The sequence below is a fragment of the Strigops habroptila genome, chromosome 4 (genome assembly GCF_004027225.2).
Source record: "Strigops habroptila isolate Jane chromosome 4, bStrHab1.2.pri, whole genome shotgun sequence".
Classification (NCBI taxonomy): domain Eukaryota; kingdom Metazoa; phylum Chordata; class Aves; order Psittaciformes; family Psittacidae; genus Strigops; species Strigops habroptila.
In genome coordinates, this window is record NC_046358.1 from 33,814,505 (window position 1) to 33,838,847 (window position 24,343).

At 38.6% G+C, this 24,343-nt stretch overlaps 1 protein-coding gene across 46 annotated transcripts in view; it reads right to left on the reverse strand.

The window, feature by feature from the left end:
• Positions 1-24,343, reverse strand: part of NRXN3 (neurexin 3) — a 997,539-nt gene that overhangs the window by 232,457 nt on the left and 740,739 nt on the right. For all 46 annotated transcript variants that reach the window (XR_003991147.1, XR_003991145.1, XR_003991143.1 and 43 more), the window contains one exon: positions 20,147-20,328. Coding sequence is in view for 39 of the 46 variants with exons in the window: in XM_030484277.1 (XP_030340137.1) it covers positions 20,147-20,328 (182 nt within the window). In the remaining 7 variants the exon portion in view is untranslated. The remainder of the gene's footprint in view (positions 1-20,146; positions 20,329-24,343) is intronic.

Genomic DNA, 24,343 nt, shown 5'->3' on the forward strand with positions numbered 1-24,343 from the left:
ACAAGCGGGAATAGCTTTAAGCTGAAAAAGGGTAGATTTAGATTAGATATTAGGAAGAAATTCTTCACTGAGAGAGTGGTGAGGCACTGGCACAGGTTGCCCCAGAGAAGCTGTGGCTGCCCCGTTCCTGGCAGTGTTCAAGGCCAGGTTGGACTGGGCCTTGAGCAACCTGGTGTAGTGGAAGGTGTCCCTTCCCATGCCAGGGGTGTTGGAACCTGATGAGCTGTAAAGATCCCTTCCATTCTATGATTCTGTGAAGTTTCCAATGCTGCATGTATGCCTTGTTTGCTTCATGAAGTTTTAACCCCAAAATAATCTCTGCTCCTTCAATACTGTTCCTCTTTGGAGTCAGGAAGAGCACCCAAGACTTCCTGAACCACAACATTTCTATACTTTAGACAAGTATTTGCGAGCAACTAATCCAGTTAATTCTCTCAACTCACGTGATTGCTCTACCAACCAACATTAACAGCCTTGGAAAAGTTTATGAGTGAGATGATATCCTCTGTTAGACTAAACCAGTAGAGCTATGAAAATAAAGTTTTAGGGACATATAAGCCCTTTCTTCAAACCCAAAATGGGGGAAAACTGTTTACTACAGTTTTCAAGAAGACCCCATTTCCCCAAAAGCTTGCAGTCATTCATCTGCTCGGAAGTCTAATAAAGTTATTATCATCATACAAACCCTACCTTGATCTTTAGGACATCACAGCTACAACAAAAATAACATTATTCCCATCAGTTAGTGTGTTAGCTCAGGTAGCATAAGAAAGTGCAGTTACAGCTAAAATCATAGTTATGACCTGGAGATGTCCCATGGTAGAATCCCTGCTTTTTTGTTTGCTTGCTTGTTTTGGTTACAGCCAAAGAAGTCCTATACACGAAACTGTAGAAGAGTATTTGCATGGTCAGATACTCAAAATAGGTAAACAGAACTGTTTCATTATTCATTTTTACTTGCCAGCTATGGGTCCTAGGATATGATTTGCCAAAGCAGTGAACATTCACAGCTGTTGTCCCCAATCCATGGAAAATCTTGACTTTAAAATTTCTGATCCCTAATAATGATCTTTCAATATACCCGTGTGCCTTGGTGGTGACAGTAGAGATGGAGATACACTGTCAACAAATGGGGGCTTGTCTCACTAGAGTAATGATGAGTTTATAATCTTGTGAACACCAGTACATAATAAAAGTAAAGCATTACTTTTGTGGCTTAACCCCGGGGCAACTACGTACCATGCAGATGCTCACTGATTCCGCACTCCCTCACTCTTCCCGCAGAGGGGTGGGAGGAGAACTGGAAAAAGGTAAAGCCAAAGGGTTGAGATAAGAGCAGTCTTATAATTGAAATAAAGCAAAATACAATAAAAATAATTAATAATAGTAATGAAAAGGGAGATAAGAGAGAGAAAGGGAGAACCCAAGAAAGACAAGCAATGCACAATACAATTGCTCACTACCCACTGACTGATGCCTAGCTCATGCCTGAGCAATGATCAGCCCCTCCTGGACAATTCCTCCCAGTTTCTGTACTCAGCGTGATATTCTGTGGTATGGAATGTCCCTTTGGCTAGTTTAGGCCAGGTGTCCTGGTTCTGCTCCCTCCCAGCTTGCGAACCTCCTCACTGGCAGAGCATGGGAAACTGAAAAGTCTTTGACTTCAGGTAAGCAGTACTTAGCAACAACTAAAACATCGGTGCATTATCATTATTCTCATCCTAAAGCCAAAACACAGGAAGAAACTTAACTCTATCCCAGATGAAACCAGGACTATTACTCAATCTATAATGTCATATTAATAATTTAGAAGCAAGAGCAAACTTTGCCCCAAATATTTTATAATCTCCATGAAGAGATAGACAAGACTGTAACAACAGATAGTAGCATTACATCAATATGCAGAGAGCAGATCTCAACAGTGTTCTGTGATGTCTCAAAGAATGACCTTGCCTCATGCTCCCAAGTCAATAAAGATGGCAACAGCACAGTAGGCATGAGACTGAACCCTAATGTCGAATCAATAATCACTAAGCTGGGTCAAGGCTGAGATAGTTTTGCATTATGGTTGCAACAACTTGCATGATCCTGCAAGGTCACCTTGCATCAGTTCAGTGGTACTATGCCATGATGTTGCATGAATATACAGAGACACTTTCTTGTGACAGCAAATGAGTATAGGGGGATGCTAAATTTTGACATGACCATCACAGCATCACCATGCATGATATTAATGTTGATGAGTGGTGACTCATGTCACAAGGACACTAAATTTTCTCTTTTCAGGACATGTTCAGGTGAGCATGAGTCATAACTAGTCAAAATTTTGCTAAAACCATCAAAGGCACCCCTTTACCCAAGTCTGTCCTTCCACATTTTCACTCCAACCTGCATGGACAGCAGACACTTTGTTCTAGTACACTTTTTATCTGCTCAGCCATTTGACTGAATATGATTGACCTCACTACAACCCGTGGAGAGTAACAAGATTCAAAAGGAAACCACTGTGACAAGGAAATGGCCCAATTATGCTGAGCCTAGCTTTTTTCCTGGCAAAACAGATTCAAAGCATAACACATCAAGACACAGAAGGAAGCAGGCACCTAGTGACTGCTGTTGAAGGAGGAGAACAAAAAGATGGCAATTATTTTAACCATCTTCTAAGATGTAGCAATAACGTTTCTTATAATTGCAAAGAAAAGCTGAAATGTCAATAGTTCCAACCAGCTTTTCATTCTGAATGAAGCCTGAATCAGCTCTTCATTTAGGCTACTGAAGCATCAACTACTTCCCATTAAACCATAGTTGGGTCAGTCTGCTTTGGTTGCACTCAGCTCAGATTGAAGTTGAGAGTGCTAATTACCGTAAATTCACATCGCCTTCCTGGGGTGAATTTATTTCAATTTCTTGCTAGTATTTCCCCCATATATGTTTCCTTATATTTCCCTATTATTGCTACAGTGATGATAATTGTTGAAGTAGGTATTTCTGATCTCCATTCCATGGGTTTTTATCTTTAGGCATAACAAAGGTTTATTTATACAGATACAATAAAATAACAACAGGGTTGTTTCTAAAGAAATACAGAAACAGCCCAGTAAGATTAAATGACAGATGGCACAGCAATTAGTAGTTCTTTTGTCCTTGTTTTCAATGGCACCAAGTGAGCAACAACACAAGTTGCCAGTAGACTTTGTGGTCCTCTGCCTCTACTCAGTGTGTGCATATACTAGCTAGGAATAGAGGTCTTCTCTCTAAAATCTCACATTTTGAAACTGTCATGGAAGCTAGTCATAAGTTTTGAGGAATACTCAGCAGAAGAATAAAACTTAGCAGTAAGGAAGAATGTAACTGTGCAATACTCTGCCTCAGGCTGGACATGGGATCTTCACTGCAAGGTTTGTGCACAACGTAAGTGCTCCAGCCCCTCTCATGTCACATACAAGGCTTTTCTACGAAAGATTCCGGGATCAGTAAATATTCTCCCTTTTATCATTTACACAACTGCTGTGGCATTACAAGTGGACTGATCCAAAAAGCTAATATAATACAAGTACATGTAATGAGGTTGGCAGTGAATTTTAAACAGAGCTTGCCTTAGTCTCCCAGTACTTTGTGTAACCCGTTCTGGAGTTCCCAGGACATCACTTCATATTTCATTTTGACAGTTCAGTGTATCCCACCCTGAGTGCTTGACCTGAAAATGTAGACATGTTTCAGACGAAACAGAAGATTAATTACAAAGGCTGAAGCCGTTAATGAAGGCTATCAATTATTAATCAGTTGGTCCACTATTCTCTTTTCCCATATCCAAGTGTTTATAAGCCAGTAACAGGTTTGTAGGGCTGATGACATCTGTCAGCAACTGTCTTACTCTGGTTGTATAATTAGACCCCACAAGCAAAGTAGGAAAACATCTAACACATTTTTAGACAGGAGACTTCTAAGGGAAAATTCAAGGTGATCCAAGACAGAAGATGAAACTACTTCCCACTCCAAAACTTTCCTGACCACTGCATTGCAGTCAGCTCTGGTCTTGCATTTGAGTCACAGTCTGGCTAGCAATGAAGCACTGAACCATGAGGCACAGAAGGGTTTTATGTACAGTTTGTATTTTTATAAAGAAAAGTTATAGCAACACCTGATAAATTTTAAAGCAAATGTATCAGTCAAAGCAATATAGGCATCCTATGACATAAAAGACCTGCCAAATGTTTGCCACAGACAGGTATTTTCAAATAATTATAGCCAACTTTGAAAGGTGTCAAAATAGTAGCAGGGAAATTTTCAGGAAAGGATAGCAGAGCTCCTATTAATTGTCCTCACATATGTGAAATTTATTTCCCTTGCAAAATCCATCATCGAAGAAAAATGTTTAATTAAGAAATGTTAACAGAAACATGCTTTTTCAACAATTTATATTAAGATTTTATTACCACGTTAAAGATTAAAACCTACTCAGTTATGAAACCATCACTTATACAAAGTGGTAAAATCATCATCATTTGTTAACTGCAGAGTAAGGGAAAAGGACTTGGGAAATGCAACACAGAATCTGTCTTGAGAGGAAATTATGATTATCCTGGTCTTTTCCTACTCCAGCATTCTTCATTACTGCTAGATGCACAGTATCTTTCAGTTGCCATTTTTCAGAACTTCAAGATACTTTTCATGACATTTGTGCAGCATTATAGATAAAATTTAGCTTCTAACTTGAATGACTATAAGTTTGTTACCTAACATCACATACTGTAGGAGCCATTTTCCACTAAAACAGTATACAATATTGTCACAAATTGGCAAAATTACGTTGAATTCTTCCCACTTCCCTGGGGTCATTAAAAAAAATAAAAATCTAAGCCTACCTAATAAAAAAATCCTATTGAATGGGCATTATTAAGCTTTCTACTTCAGAAAAATTTCTGTTCCTTTTTGCATCAGAAATCTAGAGAACAAACTTTAACAATGCTCTGCATATTCTAATCCTCAGTTTTTATCCTCAGGAGACAACTTTCCCTGAGGTAACTCCACTGTTTGATTGTTCAGTGTAGGCTGTAGAGCACTGTCCAAAGCAAAGGCTTAGAGAAATTTTACAGAAGATACCCAAACATCATTATAATCTTATAACCCGTTCTATCTCACATTCCACTTAGAAAAATATATGCAAGCCATAACTTATTCAACTGTTTGGCACCATTTTATACCTTAATTCCTCTTTGTAAGTCCTGTACCATTTTAGATATTAACTTGCACTTCCTTGGCAGATCTTTGAGAAATACCCATTTCAACCTTGTTCCAAATGGACCATACTGTCCCCTCATCCCCATATCTTGAAGACTAGAATTCTTTCATCTATTAAAATTCATACTTTCCCTCTGTTTGGCACCTTTTCAATGATGCCATGTGTAATGTCAATGAGCTCCCAAGGTCTGAAGTAATCCCCCAGCACTCCAAAGAGGAAGCCAAAAACCTGACAATATATTTGCACACACAGTTCTAGAAAGACCACACTATGTTCCGAAGCATAGGCTAAAACATTATGGTATGCTTCTTCATGCTGGTCTTATGCATGCTTAGGTAACTCTGTGAGTCAAACATAAAGGACGTAAGTAAGATTGAAATCCAAGAACAAAAACTATGAGGGTTGTTAGTGAGACATTATCATTACAAACCTTCAGACCTGATATTGATCTTAGGGAAAATTCTCAAAAGAATGGTCTGTTTCTCTCAAGAATAATCAAGGCGCTTTCAGAAAAGTCAGACAACAGAATTGTTTTGCATTAGCACAATAAAGCACTCTTTTACCTTCAAAGTGTAGTCCTTCCATACTTTGAAAATTAATTCTGGGTCCTGCAAGGGTTTCTAGAGTCTTTTAAACCACCAAATGAGCATAGTTATATTCTGTGGCTTTGTCTTAAATTCGCCTAAAATCCAAAAGTCAGTTTGCTGTTCATCCTTATAAACACACATTTCCAAGTACGCCATCCATACCCTACTAACAAACAGCTCTGACATGAGAAGGGAGACAGGACATAGAGATCGTAAGAAGTAGTACAAACCTGGCCAGCATGAGATGCAGTGATGAACCTTTAAAGACTAAATTTTCTGTCTAAGGCTGACAACTTTAGCTGTCTTGACCTATTTCCATCCTTGTTTTATAGAAAAACACTTATAGATTGAAAGCTCTCTTCTGTGTCAAATTTAGCCATGTCATACGGGACAGGCTCAGATTTACCAACAAAAAAACTAAAGGAGTTTCATCCTTCCATTTACACAAAAGTGTACTGCTAATGCTTGGTGGTGGCTTGGACCTGGCTTGGCAGCCAAACTCCCACCCAGCTTTCTAGTTTGTCATCCCTTCTGCTGAACAGAACAGGAGCAAGAAGACTCATGGGTCAAGATGAACACAGGGAGATCACCTACCAATTACTGCTGCAGGCAAAACAGACGCAGATGGGGAAACAAATTTATTACCAGTGAATATATATTTACTTATTTACTGATTTGGTTAGCAGGAAACAAAAAGACAAACATTGAATCAGAAGGAAAAGCCCTCTCCTCCCTCTTCCCAGGCTCAATTTCACTCCATTGCAGGCTCCTCTCTTCCCCCCTTGCTATCACCACAAGTTACATTTGGTCCCCTGAGTGAGGCAACAAATGTCCAAGGGGTGGAAAGGCCAGTTACAGTCAGGGCACAGCAGTTTCTCTCTGCTGCTGCTGCTTCTTTTCCTCTGCTCCAGTGTGGGCTCTTGACAGGCTACTTCCTTTAGGAATATCCATCTGCTCCAGAATTGGATTTTCCACTGTCTGCAGTGGATATCTGCTCTGCCATGGAGCACTTCCTCCTCCTCTCACCTTGGTGCTGGTTATCACCCCTTCCCCTCCCCCTCCTCTTTTTGACATTTTTCTGCCCTTTCTTGAGCATGCTTTCACAGACACCATTGGCTTGGCTGATGGGTTCAGCTGTGTCCTGTGGTGGGTCCATTTTGGAGCCAGCTGAGTCTGGAATGAGGCAGCCCCTGGTCTCATTCCAAACAGGCCACCCTGCAGCAGCCACCTTTCCATTTATACCCACTACATGGTTTTACATATATGATACAATCAGATGTCTGCACAACCCCCTCTTGCTTCTCCCAGTGGCATTTAAACAAGCTGCATTCACATCTGTGGACACACCACATTTGCAGCAGATTATTTTTGCAGAGATCTGCCTGCTTATGCTACAATTCGTAATGCTGCCTGTCTTCTCTGGATCTAATTTATACACCCAGGACAATGCAATGGACCACAGGCTCTTTAGTCTTGATAAAGACGGAAAGCAACAATCTAACTAGCGAGCACAGCCCTGCAGATGAACTCATATTTGAACTTATGCCCCATATTTACCTGGTTTCAGGAACTTATCACCTATTCCAATATGCAGGAAGCAGCAAGAATTTGTTCTAGTTTCACTACAGTCCAAAACCCACATCAACGTTAAAAATGAATGACTTCTTAAAAAGCACTGAACAATGCTCAGAATCTAAAGCTCTGAGTTCTTTGACAAGCTCAAATGCTTTCTTCAGACCTAGCCTTGCTTGAGTGATAAGAGTGACCTCCCAACCCCCAAACCACTTAGTGTATCAGCAGTTCTGGGAAAAAAGAAATGCAGCTCATCCTCCAAGGAAAAGCGTGGCTTTTGACACAGGAGTGCAAATGTGAAAGAAGCTTCTTACTGAAGCTAAATTATATTTTTTCTTTGGCGTCCAAGGAGCCAGCAACTATTCAGGGACAATTATCAGTGCCAGGCACCACCTTCACAGATAGCTCCATATCAGGAACTTCTTTCAGTGAGTACTCCATCATGAGCCAAATTCTAGCACAGCTCCATGGATATTAATGAAGGGATTGTGCACTCACAATACCTCTGTGGAAATAAAAATTTTCCTCAACAATAACAACCTTGATATATTTAAAAGTCATTTAAAACATAGAATTTGCCACTTTTGCTCAAGACAATGTTTTATTCAAAGATGGAAGATATCAGAGTCAGGCACCATGTACACCTCACTGTAGTGATATCAAAAAGTTTACTGGATTATCATCCCTTTGGTCACAAGGATGTGTGTCATATTAAGACCTGGAGTTGTGTGGAGAACAATACTAAAAGCACTATGCAATATGTAAATGAAGCTGGCAAAAAAGCTCACATTCCTTCTTTTTGCCTATTTCTACATTTTTAAAGGAAAAATACTCCTTCTCTGTGCCTCTATAAAGGTCCCATTTTCCGAGATATTACTACTTTTCACAGCCAGTTTTGTAATCTAAGTTTTTCATTAAGGAAATTAAATGAGTCTGCTAACAAATAGCTCTTGTGAGAGAACAGGGATAGGAGTAAGGCAAACATGAAATGTATTGTGCAACTGATCAAGGAATGTTAAGACACGGCTGAAGTAGACCAGTATCTGATGCTGTGCTTCAAAATTGCACGCAACAAGGTACTACCCTCTGTCCCCAAATTGCAGTGATCATCCTTCATTGCAGCTGCTCACACTACAGATGATGTCTTTTCAAATATCTCAAAGGACAGAATTACTATTGTCTATCCACAAGTCCACAAGCCTGTTAACCATCATCTTAGAAATCACTGCAAGGCTCCAGACTATGTAACACATCATGTCCTCTCCGATACAGTAAGAACTGCATATCTGCACTGAAAGAAATGGAGAAGACTCGCACATGTATAGACATTGAAGTTCTTCGAAGTAATAAATACAAGAAAACAATATCCAGTCTCACAATCAGACAGAATCAGTACAGTTAGATTTTTAATACATCACAGAAAAATCCGTTCAGTGTAACAAAACAATGGACTACATTTCTCTTGTAAAACCCTCCCTAAACTGTAAGTGTGCAAAATCAAGCCAGCAGTGATAGAACGCAATAGTTCTGTAAAACTTATCTGCAGAAAGGTGCACACCACACTCCCCAGGATGTTGGATGCTGCAGGGCATAAGCTTCACACTCAACATGCTCAGACTTCCTTCTTGAAATAACCCTTCCTGCCCAATTCTTCAGTACACTGTATAACACCACCAAGAAAACACCATTCAAAGTGAATCCCTACTTCTCCTTGACATTGCGCCCCCCTCTCCCCAGGTTGCATAGCTTAAATACCTTTCAGTGAGCCCCAATTTTTTTCCACATGTTGCCCAACTCATTAAACAAGTAAATCCAGTTGCTACTATTGAAAGGCTGTATTAACCTCTCTTCTCTGTTGTGGAGATACGTTTACTTCAACCTGCAATGCCACAGCATGCGTTGCCCACCTAAATTATACCAAAAGATCATTGCCTGTTGAGGGCCTAGTCTCTCTAAATATACTTGCAATGCAATACACCAACTGAAAGAACAACCTGCAGATAATAATGATGTTTATAAAAATTATTTTAGCAATGCACCCAAAGACACAGAATAGATCCTTTCCCCTTAAACAAGTGAGAAATGCCTGCGAAGTTACAGGTTCTCTTTCCTATAGCTAGTTAAAATAGTATATTAGAAGTATGACGTGGTTCCCTACAGAACTGGTTAATCTCACCATCTCCTTAAGGCTGAGCAGCATCATGCCAAAGGGTTTTACAGGATTCAAAACCTGAAATCCTGTATGTGGTACTAGCTTTCAAAAGAGATTGTCTTAAAATAATAGAATAAGAGAGACACGATAAGATAGCAAAGGCAGCCTGAGTCAGTATAAGATACCTTTCTTTGTCATGCTTAATGATTTCTATCACCCAGCTTCCAGAAACTACACTCCTGACATCAGTAATTGACAAGAATAAAGAATAGGCTAAAACAGGGGCTGAGTGCACTGAAAGTAAATTTAGACAGCCAGGGCTAGCAATATACTTGGTTATCAGGCATAGGCGAAAACATGCTCAGCTGATGCTTTACACTGGCCCAAATTATACCAGTTATATGAGGCAGCCAGTTTCTTTCTGTAGGCTGCAAATTGCTCAAACAAAACACCAAGAATTTAAATGTAGCAGAAAAAAAGATATGCCAAGATATTTAAGAAAGCTTTCACACTACATAAGTTTTACTTCAGCTGAGTTTCAGGCTATGTGTTTGCAGTGTCTCCAACCCACTTCTTTTACATAAGGAGATGGAAGAGGAAAATGCCTGTATCATGTATTTAACATTAAAGCCTTTCAAACCAGCAGGAAGCCTTCAGTTCAATCATGCTTTATGCACTGAAAGCTTAACTAATGGGAGAGGCTTATTAGCACAAATAATACCACTTCAGCCTTGATCCTAACAATACACAAGCCAAGCAAGTTCAGGTCCCATCAGCATTTAAATGGAGGAAAAAAAAAAAAGCAACAACAACAAAAAACACACCACACCACCTGCTGCTGTAAATTCTGTCCTCAGGTGTGTGAGCAATAGTAGATGTCAGCCACAGCAGCTTTCCAAGTGCACTACCCTCCCCCACCTGTTGGTGTTGAACCACTCTCTCAGGATGCATAAGGAAGCACTCCGAAGCCTTGTGATTTAAAAAGATAATGAACATTCAGAGTCAGCCAACTCCAATTTTGAGGCAATAGCTCTGCTTACATCATTTAATCTCTAAGGCCTCATGTTCATGTCTAACTTTCAAAGAGATAGTCTGATGTATTGTGACTGTATAGCTGTTTTAAAGTTAAATGCATATATATGTTTTAGGCATTAGAAGTGGTAACACAATGTTTCTGAATAAGAACTGTGCCACTTTCTGGAAAACTTATGGTCAGAGAAACTCACAAGAATTCAGACGATAGAGTTCTAGCCAAATTCCAGCTCATGCACTTTCTCCTCAAAATTGTCTCTGCAGTGTCCTGGTAGAATAGGAAAAGGCAGCATTGCCTTTCATTTTCCACGTAAAAATACGCAGGACTAGTCTTCTATGTTCTCTAGAAAACTCTTTCAGCTGATTTTCATCTCCATCAGCTGCATAGCAGTGCTCAAGTTCTCTTTTCCCTGCATTGAGTTTTAAAATCCTCTAAAATTAAAGTCACAGTGCAAACAATGTGTAACATTGTGTGGATTAGATAAAGTTTATAGTTTTCTAGTAAGATTTAGTAATATGTCCCTGCTTAAGATGTTCTTCCTGGAAGCTTAATAGAAAAACAATTCATTTTGCTGTAGCTGCTGTAGTACCAAACAGTTGTTAACCTTTGATGAGAAGGTTACATCAGATTCCAAGCAGGGGTAAATTAAACTGACAATTGCCCCTGTTTAATTGCTTTTGAGTAGCACTAAATATGTCTGAATGTGCAGTGAGTTATTATCGTATGCTGCTTCTATCCATTAACACAAAGATCAAGAATTTTATTTTACTTTTTTAATGCTACCATAGAGAAGGTGATAAAGGCTTTCATTACAAATGGATTTAACTTAGAATCTGTTAGTGCAATTTATCCAAGCATACAAAAGTAAAATGGGTTGGTCTGAATAAGATTGTAAGTTTGTTCTTTTAAAGGACACACACACACAAAAAAAAATCTATATTGCCAATTGTTAGAGTCTATAAATACAGAAGATTTTAATATCTTTTAGAATGAACACTAAAAACTTCACACTTATGTCCTTCAGGTCCTGGTTGTTTCAACAAATGAACTTCACTGGGAACTGTCTGGGTTTCCTTCTTTGATGAGCCAGACAAAAAAAAAAAAAACCACCAAAACAAAACATCATCACACTACTTCACTCCTTTGTATATAATATTAAAAGGAAAAACATTGTTGTGGTTTAACCCCAGCCAGCAACTAAGTATCAGTCGAAACCAGGAAAACTATAAGATGCAAAATCTAAATTTACTCAGCATGTAAAAAAGTCACAGTATTTCCTCATTTACTCAATCACTGACAAGACCATGACAAAATGTGAAACTCCCAATTATTGGTTCTGAAACGTGAAGCACTGCAAAACAATAAGTGCAATTCATCTCAAGTTTTACTGAAATTATTATATATAATATAGCCCTATATGACATACTCTACATAAACATTATAGGCATGGGAGAGAGCAAAATAAATAATAACCAGTAGTAAACATGGTACTTGTTTATACGGTGCACAAGACCAAGCAGTAATGTAACATTAATTGCCGTGCAGGGTATTTGGATAGATACTGTGAGATACTCCGAGATTTGATCATTTAACACCTAACAGCAATTCATAGAACCAAAACAAATCCTAAGACAAACATTGGCAAATTAAATAAGTTTCAAGCTTCAGAATATGTTTTAAACAGAGGCTATACATTTAGGGATCAATCTATCTCATAAGTAAGCCCATTAAGATTTTTGCTTCTAATTAGGAGCATATTTTTTATTTCTGCACTTCACCCTAAAGTACTAGGGCCTAATTTTGCAAGGTGTACAACACCGAAATGGGCAGAAGTGTATTCTGAAAAAATGCTGTCAATTCTGCCCACTATTCCAAATCGTTATCAACTTAGTAGAAGTCTGTTTTCTTTGATGATACAGTAAAGCTCTCTCTTTTAAATCAGCAAAGGTAGCATATTTAGTTACCCATATCTTTAAGCCAGGTTTCAAAAAAATCACCCATGTAACTTCCCATTGATTCTTCCTCCGTCTACTCCAATTCTTAACTTTCCATTGTCCAGCTGAACTCAGCTGTTCTGCAAAGCCAAAGTCCCGAGATTATTTTCAAATTTGTGACTCTAATCAGGCTAGCTTGTGGGCCAACTGGCAATTTTACCATTCATGCTAACATGCCCTACCAGCTCTTTCTTCCTCATCTGTAATCAGATTCACAACCTTCAATAACAACAGCAAAAGGTATAGGATCTATGCACAAACTATCACTGGGTGAGGTGTTAGTGAATCCCTGTATCAAAGCACTGAGCTTCCATGCTGCCTGAATGGCAGTAGGGATCTAAAATCCATCATCTTTAGCCACAGGACATGAGCATGATATTTCTTACCTATGTATATTCATTCATACACCTCGTGCAGACACTGGCAACAAAGCAGGGACTGAAAGCTCAAAAGGTCATTGCGATAAGTTGATGGGGCATAGTGCCAAATTGTGCCAGCCATGAACAGGCATGCTCGGCTGAGAAACTCCTTAGCCTTCAAACGTTTAGTCTCAACTCATGATCTCCTACCACAGAAACTCTTTCCCAAGAGCTAGTAGATAAAGTAGATGGACCATTCCTATGCATAATGTGAACTACTTCAAATATATTGAAAATGGATTTTTAAACACTTTTTCAAAATAAAAACAGAAGTAACAACAACGTGTTTTAAAGCTGGTTTGAAAACTGAAGGTCCATTTTCTCTCTTCAAATTAGTTTTCCTTTACTAATTCTTCCATGCTCTAGGGAACAATAAATGCAGCATGCACAAACACATGGGACTTCATACACCCAAAGAGTTTAGAAAAGGGCAGGAAAAGACTGAGGGCATTTTGGGTCAGGATTCTTGAGCGTTTAAATAGAATGCTTCCATATACATAAATAAATAAATAAATAAATAAATAAATATCAGGCACTCTGGCAATTTTACACCAGCTGACAAAACAGCCACTGATATGCATACCTCGAATTTGAGGTTCATTCAGTACAGCCTCTCTCAGGCAAAATAATGATGCTGAAGTCTTATATATTTGCCATGGGTTTTTCTATTCTATAAACCCAACATAACCTGGCAAGAAGTTATTTTATGCTCAATTTTTTGTGTGAATGATCTGCATATAGTAGCCTTTTTGTACATTTTGTATTTTCAAAGTACTTGGTCAGGAACAGAGGCCCTCTTCCAGATAAAGACTATGCATGACAGATTAACCCTGTTACTTGGCCATTAACAAAGCACCCACCCAGCTGCTCACTCGCTTACTCCTCCCCTGTGAGACAGGGAAGAAAACTGGAAGGGCAAAAGTGAGAAAACTTGTAGACTAAGATAAAGAATTTAACAAGTGAAGCAAAGTCTCACTACTTCCCATCGGCAGGCAGATGTTGAGCCACTTCCTGGCAAGCAAGGCCTCAACACACGTAACTGTTACTTGGAAAGACACAAGCCATAACCCTCTTTCTTTCCCCACATTTTTATTGCTGAGCACAACATTTTAGAGTATGAAACATCCCCTTGGTCAGCTTGGATTAGCTATCCCAGCTGTGTTCCTTTCCAAATTCTGGTGCACCCCCAAGCCTACTGTCGTGGTTTAAGCCCAGCCAGTAACTCAGAACCACGCAGGTGCTTGCTCACTCACCCCATTCTTCCTGCCTCGTTCCCGGAGGGATGGGGAGGAGAATCGAAAGAATGTAAATCCCATGGGTTGAGATAAGAACAGTCCCATAACTAAGGTACAATACAAAACCACTACTACTACCACCAATAATAATAATGATAAGGGAAATAACAAGGGAAGAGAATATAAAACTACAATGGGAAAAGGAAAAGAAAACAACAAACACAAGTGATGCACAATACAATTGCTCACCGCCCACCGACAGATACCCAGCCCGACCCGAGCAGCGACCTGGGTGTTCCAGGTAACTCCCCCCAGTTTGTATACTGGGCATGACATGCTGTGGTATGGAACAACCCTTTGGCTAGTTTGGGTCAGGTGTCCTGTCTCTGCTTCCTCCTGGCTTCCCGTGCCCCTCCTCACTGGCAGGGTGCCGCGATTGAGAGACGGGACGCAGCTTGATGCAAGCAAGATGTCGTTTTATTACAGTTATCCATATATATTTATACTTGTTCCTACCTAGCGTGTCTTATACTGATTGGTCTATCTTTTACAGAAGGCACACACTGATTGGCTAACTAACATAAGACAAACTATTAATCAAGCATTTATCTCCCCCCAGCAACATCTTTTCTTACACAAAGAGTTAGCTCCTCTTCATCAAGGTCGGCTACTCCCTTCTCCCTCAACCTTTCCAACCCGTGATTGATAAACAGACACTGGGCCATTCTTTCTCAGCCAAGCTTTTATCCTTATCTTATTCCTCCCATGGTTTACGACCGACAAGTTCCAACACGTCTCCTTCTATCAGCTGAACAGCACTGGGAGTCCTGCTGAGAGCAGCCAAATCCTGTCCCACAGCAGGGCATAAGACTGAAAAAGTCCTTGATCAGAGTAAACATTACTTAGCAACAACTAAAAACATCGGTGTGTTATCAGCATTTTTCTCAGACTAAAGTCAAAAACACAGCACTGCACCAGCTACTAAGAAGAAGAAAAATGACTGCTACAGCTGAACCCAGGACACCTACTCATTGACTTCAAAATTTATTGAGATTTGTCTTTCAACTTAAAATTAGTCTTTAGGGCAATTTTACTTTCCTCAGTCAAACATTTTCAATAACAAATCAGGTGCACTGAACATATTGTGATTGACATTAAAAAAGTCAATTGTAATACATACAAAGACCCATGAAATTCACCCCTTCAGCATGCACTATACCTTGTTACACAGAGACAGCAAATGGATTTGCATCTTTCAATGGAATGCCTGTTATGCCTTTGGGTAGACTTTTTTTAAGGAAACATCTTTGTTATCCATACTACCAATACATTGGTCTTCTGTTCACTGTCTTTGATTTTGGGACTTAGATTTCACATTAACCTTATTTTTTTTCAGCTATTTCCCCCCTTGTCCAGAGAAGCCAGAATTCTGGGCAGTTTTGTGTCTTCCTGAAAACAAGCTCAAGCAATCTGAAAATTTACCAGTCATTAACTAGAAATTGCTATTCTGTCTAAGGAAAAGTAGTACCTGACTGTATGCATGCTGTTAATCTGCTTCAATGTTGATTAACACAGATATGTTTAAGTCATCTTCTTCTGATCAACATAAAGAAATGAAGTGCAATTAAGATGCAAGCATCAGCTGAAGATGACTGCCATCCTAAGCAAAAAGGAAGACATGAGTTACAACTTATATTTATTAGTATAAATAACTATAGAAAAGAGGTAAACACTTGTGATGTGTGCTCTGTGAGATCTTGAGAACCTGTTTGTGATGCAATAGTTCAATGCTTGTTAATCTCTTAAATTATCCATTGTTGGTAGGGGACAGTACTGCCACCCCAATCCTGTAACCAACTCAAAGACTTACTCTGTACTGGAAAGAGCAAGAATAATAGCCCTATTCTGAACACACAATATAAACAAGATCAAGATACAATCTGAAATTATTTGTATTCACAAAAATTAAACTCAAAGTTCTATAGAAAAATAAGAAAAGAAGTTTAATATAGTGAAACACACACATTAAGAGAGAACTGTAAAGACAGTAAAGGCAGCTAAAAAAAGCAAAACACAAAACAGGAGACTGAAGTAGATCACCTACATTTTTCACGATTTATACCCTCTGCTGATAAACTGCCTGTCGAATAAAACAGGCTAATCTTAATGAAACCCTCTTATTCTACTTTCTTTGGTATAAAAATGAAACCCTTTTAAACCGCACTCTGAATTTGGCCTAAGAAAGCCTGAAATATTTTGCATCAAGGTGATTTTGGTTACAGAAAAGTAAAACACAAACTGCTATTATATTTTGCCTCCATTTGTTATTTCAGTCTAGACCTCAAGATATTTGGCACATCAAACACACTCTGTGACTATTCTGTGGCTATTCTTCTGACTCCAACTCTTCTGCTTCTTTTATGTATGCACAGATAACATGGCTCTGCAGTTTTGGAGGGTATCTCCAAGAGACTTTGTATAGAGTAGACAGAATTGTCTACAACTGTAAAAACGTAAACACAGACTTTGGCCAAACACAGTACACCTGAACAAATTTGTCCGAATGTACACATAGATTTTCTTCCATTTATACTTATTCTCATTTAGCACTGCCATCTCTAACTTAGGGAAGACTTTCTTATTGCTTAAGAATCAGCATGTTCATCAAATCCTGTAGCTTTAAGATGCAGTCTGCTGCTAAATGATGGATTCCCATTAGCTTGGGTCTACTGAAGCAAAACTCCCCCCAAAATCACTAACATGTCTGCCTAAACCCAGAGTTTACATTTTACATGCAATTCAGAAACTGGACCAGATTCACAGGGCCATTCTGAAGAGCAGAGGTGAGATGACAGTTTACAAAACACATCGAACTGAGACTGCAGAATAAACCAGCAGTGTACATGGATGTGTGATTTCTCTATATATAGTCATCACAAGAATGATAACCATCATTACCTGCAGCTGTCTTCCTCTCCCCATTTGACTTCTACAAAGATATTTGCATGTCATAAATCACAAAATAGGTGTGGTACTGTAGGTGAATGAACATACAGAAACATTCAACCAGAACTCATTCATGTAGTTGTCTAAGCACCCATTGTGGAAAACAATGTGTTTGGAACTAGTGCTTCAAATGACTTGTGTATAAAAAAAATATCTTATAAGAAGGGATTTGATTCTATAGCAACACTCATTCTATGTGCTACAGTCTGTTCACACAAACACCTCATGCTTCATGTACGACATCGATCTGGATGGTACACCATCCATTTTTGCACGGCTGCCAGTTTACACTGTAAATCAGGAGAGAAAATAGTTTCAGAGATTGTAATTTTTTGTAATATAAAACTGACACCTTAGTCAATAAATTTTCACAGTATACGAAAGACTCATTATCAAAAAATGAATTCAAACAAAACAACTGTAAATTAAACAAGTAAATGTGTAACTTGTTAATAAGGTATCTTTTTAAAATTTGAACTTTATAAATAGAAAGAAAGCATAATGAACACTCCAGAACATACATGATACTCAAAATGCAGGCACACTATTATAAAATCTCCTTAGCAGAGTATGAGCCACTTTTACAATCTTTAAAATAGTATCAGATCTTGATAAGCCATAGCCTATACTATGACTTTTGGATTAAATTTTAGTTTAGTGAAGCACATTAGAAAACAATGATCACCAGGTGGCTTTTTTTCACCTCTTATCACCAACAGAACACCTAGGGAAGTATGACTGGAATATCCAGAAAGGCTCCAGACGGAGAGGCCTCCCCAGTATCAATCCAGGAAATTTGCTACTAATGAACATCTTCTGGGATAAATTGACCAAACTACACAGGAAACAGTCAACAGAACTTTTAGTGTTAATATAAACCACAATTGTTAACTTTGATTTAGATATCCGAAACTAGCATCATGCTGTTCAGAGTAGCTTGAACAAAATATATGGGAAGAAAGCAGAAAAACTTTCATTCCTTTCCTTTCCAAAAGCGACTGGAAAGAGAAAGTAAGGAACTTTTTTTTTTTTTTTTTTTTTTTTTTTTAATAAATGAATGCTTACAGCTCAGGTTCAATTTTTGTTATTTGTTTCAAACCATCCAGCAAAATTAGTAATAATTAAAAAAAACAAAAACCAACAAACCAAAACAACATCAGTGGGACTCATTTTTAACGGTAGAGTTGAGAATATTCAAGACCCACATATAGAGAAAAAGCATGTGCTTTCATCATTAACTCTGAAAAGACTCATTGTGCAAGTTCTTAATGCAGGATTAAGATTTCCTTTTTGGTATTCGTGTCCATTTTCCCTGTTCCTTCCATTGACTACCACAAAGAAGAGCCTAATTTCCGTTTTCTCTGTAATATCCCATTAGTCAGCCAAAAGCAACAGGATCCCATCCTTAGACTTCTTTTCCTAAGACTGAATAAACTCATATCTCTGCACCTCTTACATGCCAGGCATACTGTTCTCCACTTAATTAAAAAGCATTTTACACATGTTGTATTATAGCATCTCAAGAATATACAATCTCTTGCTCAAACATATCCGACCACTTTTGTTCTAACGTGCATTACAGGATTCCAGTCCCCTAGGCTTAGCATTGTTCACTTCTACAAAGTATTCTTTAGTTCTTTTTAGTTTGTTTTTAAGAAAGCAAGCAGAAGTGTTTTTCTTTTAAAAAATTCCAGGATTTGATCTTGCTTTCATTCCAGCACAAAACACAAACTAAATATTTGGTTATATCACAAAAAGAGAGAAACCAGAATTGGTGACAGTCTAATGGCTCGAGGCCACATTCTAACCCACTCAAGGAAATCTGAATTTTACAACAACATTCAAAATAAAACCACTTAAAATGCTGGCAATGAGTTCTAGCCCTGACCCTTATTTCAGAATTATCCTGCAACATACCCAGTGGTTCAACATGATTCTGAACATGGCACACTCCAGCAGCAGATTAAGACCCTCAGTCATTCACATTAGGTCTGGTTTGGCCCCTGGCATTCCTCCTGTTTACTTATATCTTCAAATTTCTGTGAAATGTCAACAATTCCCCAGCTCTTTCACAACCTACAAATGACCCATTCCCCTTCTGCTATGAATTAATGCATAAAACATCGGAAATAATCTGAGCATTGAGTAACGTTACCAGCTTCTACCTCTAGTAAACCTCTTGGCTACTTAGTTTGCAAATGAAAAGAAAGAAAACCAACTCTCCTCCTCCCAGGGCATCACATGAAATAACAAACTCCAAAAATTTCCAGTTCTAGTGTTCTCATTTTCTCAAACAATTTGACTCTCCCTAAACCCATCTTCACTCAAATTTCAAAAAGACAATTTTCTTCTTGTGAAGCCATGTTTTGCTAACATCAAATTCTTATTGAGTTATGCCACTAAAGCAAGCAGTTATATCAGCTCGAGTATCTGTCAGTTTTCACTTAACTTTGTCAGTGAGAGAAAAAAAAAAAACCCTATCACTCCATTTAATTCTTTGCCTTCTGAGAAAAGTAATACTCTCCACCACAAATTTAGGTGTATTCAGGACTGTGCATAAACCACAGTAGGTTAACACTTCTACGCATTTCTACAATCTTTTAATAAATCCTACTGCTATTGAATCTCATAAAGCTTTTTTTGCTGTTGTTTTTTGTTTATTTGTGTGGGTGTCTCGGCCCCTTTCCAATTTCTTCTGGCACCAAGATTTGGTTTCCTGTTCATCCCATTCAGTAATTCAACAAAATCCTAAAGAATTACCTAAGGCAGGTTAATTTGATGCATACTGAAGATACAGAGAGCACAGAGTATGACACATACTATTTTAGAGTAATAGTTTTCTTCAAATGCATTTTCAATTGACAGAAACCCATGTCTGTCATGGACATGGGTCTGTATATACTCACTATGTGCAGCTGCAGAAAATCACCAAGCCCAGGGGCACTGTCAATCCGAACAAGAATGCCATCCTTCACTGTTGTGCTGAAGCCTACAGCAAGACGGTCTGTCCTTGTGCTCGGTCTGTCATTAGCTGGCCAGGTGTATAGGATGAGACCTCCACTCTTCCCAAATATGTATGTGGCACCAGCTACAAAACATAAATCCAAAGAAAAAGTTTTAGTTACACCTTTCATTTATTTATTTGCTAACTCTGGTAATAATGCCATGAATGCCGCAAGGAAGAATATAAGCAAGTATACACATTCATTAGCTAAAGGGGTGAAATCAAAGCCTCCTGCTGGCCAGACTACTGGTAGAACACAGACAAGGGTCCAGGTAAAAGAAGAGAACATCACTTATTAAAATCCTTCTATTTCGTGACAAACGACATTATGAAACATCTTTGATACTGGAATTGATTCCATACATGCTACAACACACAGATGAAACGGTACTCTAGACTGACCTCTACAACTTCTCACATGTACTCTTCCTTCTAAAAAAACTGCAAGTTTTCCATCGTAGAGCCATGGCTCTATAATGCTAGACATTTTTTCTGATGTAAGGAGATATGAAGGTGAAGCAGCTTTTTATCAGACAAAACATATCTGTTCCTTCCCCATTAGCCTTGCACCATTAGACTCAGTAACAAACAATGTAATTTCCTCCTTATGGAAAGTAAGTTCATCCTTCAGATGAGCACACACTCAAGACTCACAAAAACTTCAAAGAGCAATTTAAATGTGTATGCATGTTATTCAGAACATCGTCATCTTCCTACGTACATCTCAGCAGGGGAACTACAAACAATCAAGCTTCCTCTTAAGGTATAAATCACTGAAGAAATTTCTTAGGTATGTAACCTGAGGAAGTACATTTTATTAGTTCCCAAATAATAAAAGACAAGCAGCATTTAAGATAAAGATAAGTGAAGAGCTTATCAAGAATGAATGATTTCATTAGTGTTGATATCCCAGACAATGCCATATGGGACACTGCTGTTCAGGAAAAAAAAAAAGCCACATCTGTTTTAGAAGCATGGGATTCAATATGGGGATTCACAGGCAATATTTGTAAGCTCTCCTTGAGGCTGGACTTGTCTTCAGCGGAAGACGATTCACACACAGTGGGAAGACTATCCTTTTCACAGCACTTCTAAGACTTTTGGATATCTAGTCCACATATTTCCAGCACTGTTTGTCTTTACAGTGAGCCTGGGAATTTGTTCCTTGACCTTTTTTTTAAGGACAACACCAAAATTCTCCAAAGCCGAACACTGTCCTCCCACATTCATGAAGGCCATCTGAGCTGAGCAAGACAGACACGCAAGTGGAGAATTATTGTCGCAGATGAGGAAGCTGAGAAGCGAAAGCATTTGGAGTTCACATTCTGTCTTGTACTCAACACTCTGAGTTAGGAGAAGGATTTTATAACTCAGCAGTTATAAAATCAGCCCCTAAGCTTCTTGGAAAATATAGCTAAAATTGCTGTTCTAGACCCAAATCTACAGGCAGGACAGGAACACTTCTCAATGCTTCAGCCGCCTACTGCACCTCATTTTCTGAGCACTATTGCAACGGGTCACAAGCTACAGAATAGTAAGCAAAAATAACCAGCTCCCACTACTGCATTAGGGACAAAATATCTGTAGGAAGTATAGGCAATTACTGGGTACATTTTCACATTTTCTAATCTGAGTGAAACTACAATGGATGATCTCTTTGATCTCTTCCCCCCCACACCATATGCCATCCAGCAACTTGTATCAAGCAACCTGAACAGACTAAATGTAGTTAGATACAGAAACAGGTCAGATCATATATGGGTAACTGCTACACTTGCCCACAAAGCTGCAGCTCTGCTAAAGCCCTTTATGACCTGAATTTCAAATAAATACTACATATTAGTAGAAAGAAATGATACACTTCACCCTCACTTAAGGTGCTTCCTCTAGACATCCTGGCACACGTTACCAAAACAGACATCAAAAACTCAAGCACACAGAAAGGAAATTATTTGTGAACAGCTGACCCAGGGACAGAGTGAAAATAAATCTGTGTTTCCTTCCTTCCAGGTCTGTGCATACCCACCAGAACATGCCCTGAGTAAATTCAAACAAATGTGTCTGAAATCAGGGTTAGATACAAAATTTCAGTCATAATTCTGAATTAACCAAAGAGCACATTGGCATTTTGGAACTGTGCACATGTATCACTTCGGTTTCAGAAAAATTGATTTACAGTCTGAACTCTATCCTCTCATTCAGCTTTGAATTCAAGATGGAGGGTGTGCAACTATTGCAAGATATGTGGAAAGGGGGTTTGCCTGTTCATTTAAAGGCATTCCTAACTGTATCTGAAACATCTTGGTTAGAGAGATAGATGAAGATTACTGGGTATTGAATAACCTATGTTTTCCCCCCATGCACAGATATATCAATAGCCCACTGTAAACTAAGTTACAAATATCCTCCTTCAGTTTATCAGTTGTAAAAGTTGTGTGCATTTGCATTACAGACTAAAACAAGGCATACCAACGTTTTAAGCAAAACAAGATGAGTTTACTCATTGCTGATGGCTTCATATATTAAAACCCACTTTCCTAAATTATTCTCACTGGAATTGCAAGTTTTTCTGCTTTTCTTTGTACCAGTTATCAGGCCCTTCAGCAGCAAAGACAAGCTCGGAAGAGAGTTCTTCACTAGTTATGAAGACAGATGATTTCTTTGCCTCTCTAAGAGCCATTTGGCTGCAGGTACAGCATATCAATGCTCCTATGAGCACCAGTTAGAATCAATTATATCTTCATCAGCCTGTCATGGGACTTAACTGCTTAACGGAGCTTATTTTCTCCTCACAGAACATGATTTTGCTTCTAGGCCTAACCTGAAGATATTCAGTACTTTGGTTTTGTGCACAAAGATCATTCACATGCAACAACCAGAGCAGCACAGACCAAACTAATGTGTTAACAGAAGCCTGGTGGCCAGCAGTTGTTTCCTTGTTGTCCAGATCAGAATTATCTGCATCATGACAGATGGCCACTTGCTTTACCTGTGTGCAGCTGAATACACAACAATTTATTGGGTATATCAATGTCTTTTCCCTTCCCCACCTTTTCAACTGTACACAGGATACCCATTCCCTTGTTTGGAAAGAGCATATTAACATGTGCCAGTACTAAGTTTTCCCCAGAGTATGAACAAAAGTTCACTCTAGTCTGAAAACTCCAGGCGCAAACATCAAGTAAAAGTGGAAGAGGAAGGATAAAAAGAGTTACTACCACACTGTGATCACACAAAAAACACCACCAAAAAAAAAAAAACCCAACAACCAAAAAAAATCCCAACAAAAGGAAAAAAAAAAAACCCACCAAAAAAAACAAAACAAAACAAAAAAAACCCCACACCCCAAAACACATTTAAAGGCTTCTATGTAACTGCAGCAACCATTAGTTTACAGAGTGTGAAACTCCAAGAGAATCAAACAAGACAAACAGTAGAATTACAAACCTGGACTTCAGGGAAGGAGATTTCAGCTTCACCAGAACTTGACAAGGCCTGAACAACTGTATCTGGTTGGCCTTGATTTAAGGTTGGACTAATTAACTCCAGTGGTCCCTTCTGATCTTAAATACATAACTATTCTTTCCTTGTGATATTGCAGAGAATTGTAGATTAAAGTGAAGAACTTGGTTAATGAAAATATCTGATAAATTGAAAGTCTGTTTAGCTTGAGATCTTCTTGTTGCACCTAAGCTTTGCTACAGATCTCTTTATTACATGAGAGCACATATTTTTTCCGAGACACTTTCTATTCAAGACAATGGATAATACACTGTTAATGAACAGCCACTTGCTATTTAATTTTTCCTCGCTGTTCAAGGTTTAGTTATGTACCTCCTTTTATAAATACAACACCAACTGTGCCCTGAAAACAGAAAAGTCTGAGGAACAGATTAATTCCATTGATTTATTGTTACAGCAACTTCAACTATGCAACACTGACTTCAACCTGTATTGTGGAGAGAAAAAAAGTAAATATCAAAGATGAATGCACAAAATTATTTCCCCAGTCAGCTGAGAGAAGTGCCACTTCTCACAGTGCCCTGGGCCAGATTTACTCTACTGACATGTGAGAACAAATGGGAACAGAATATGTTCA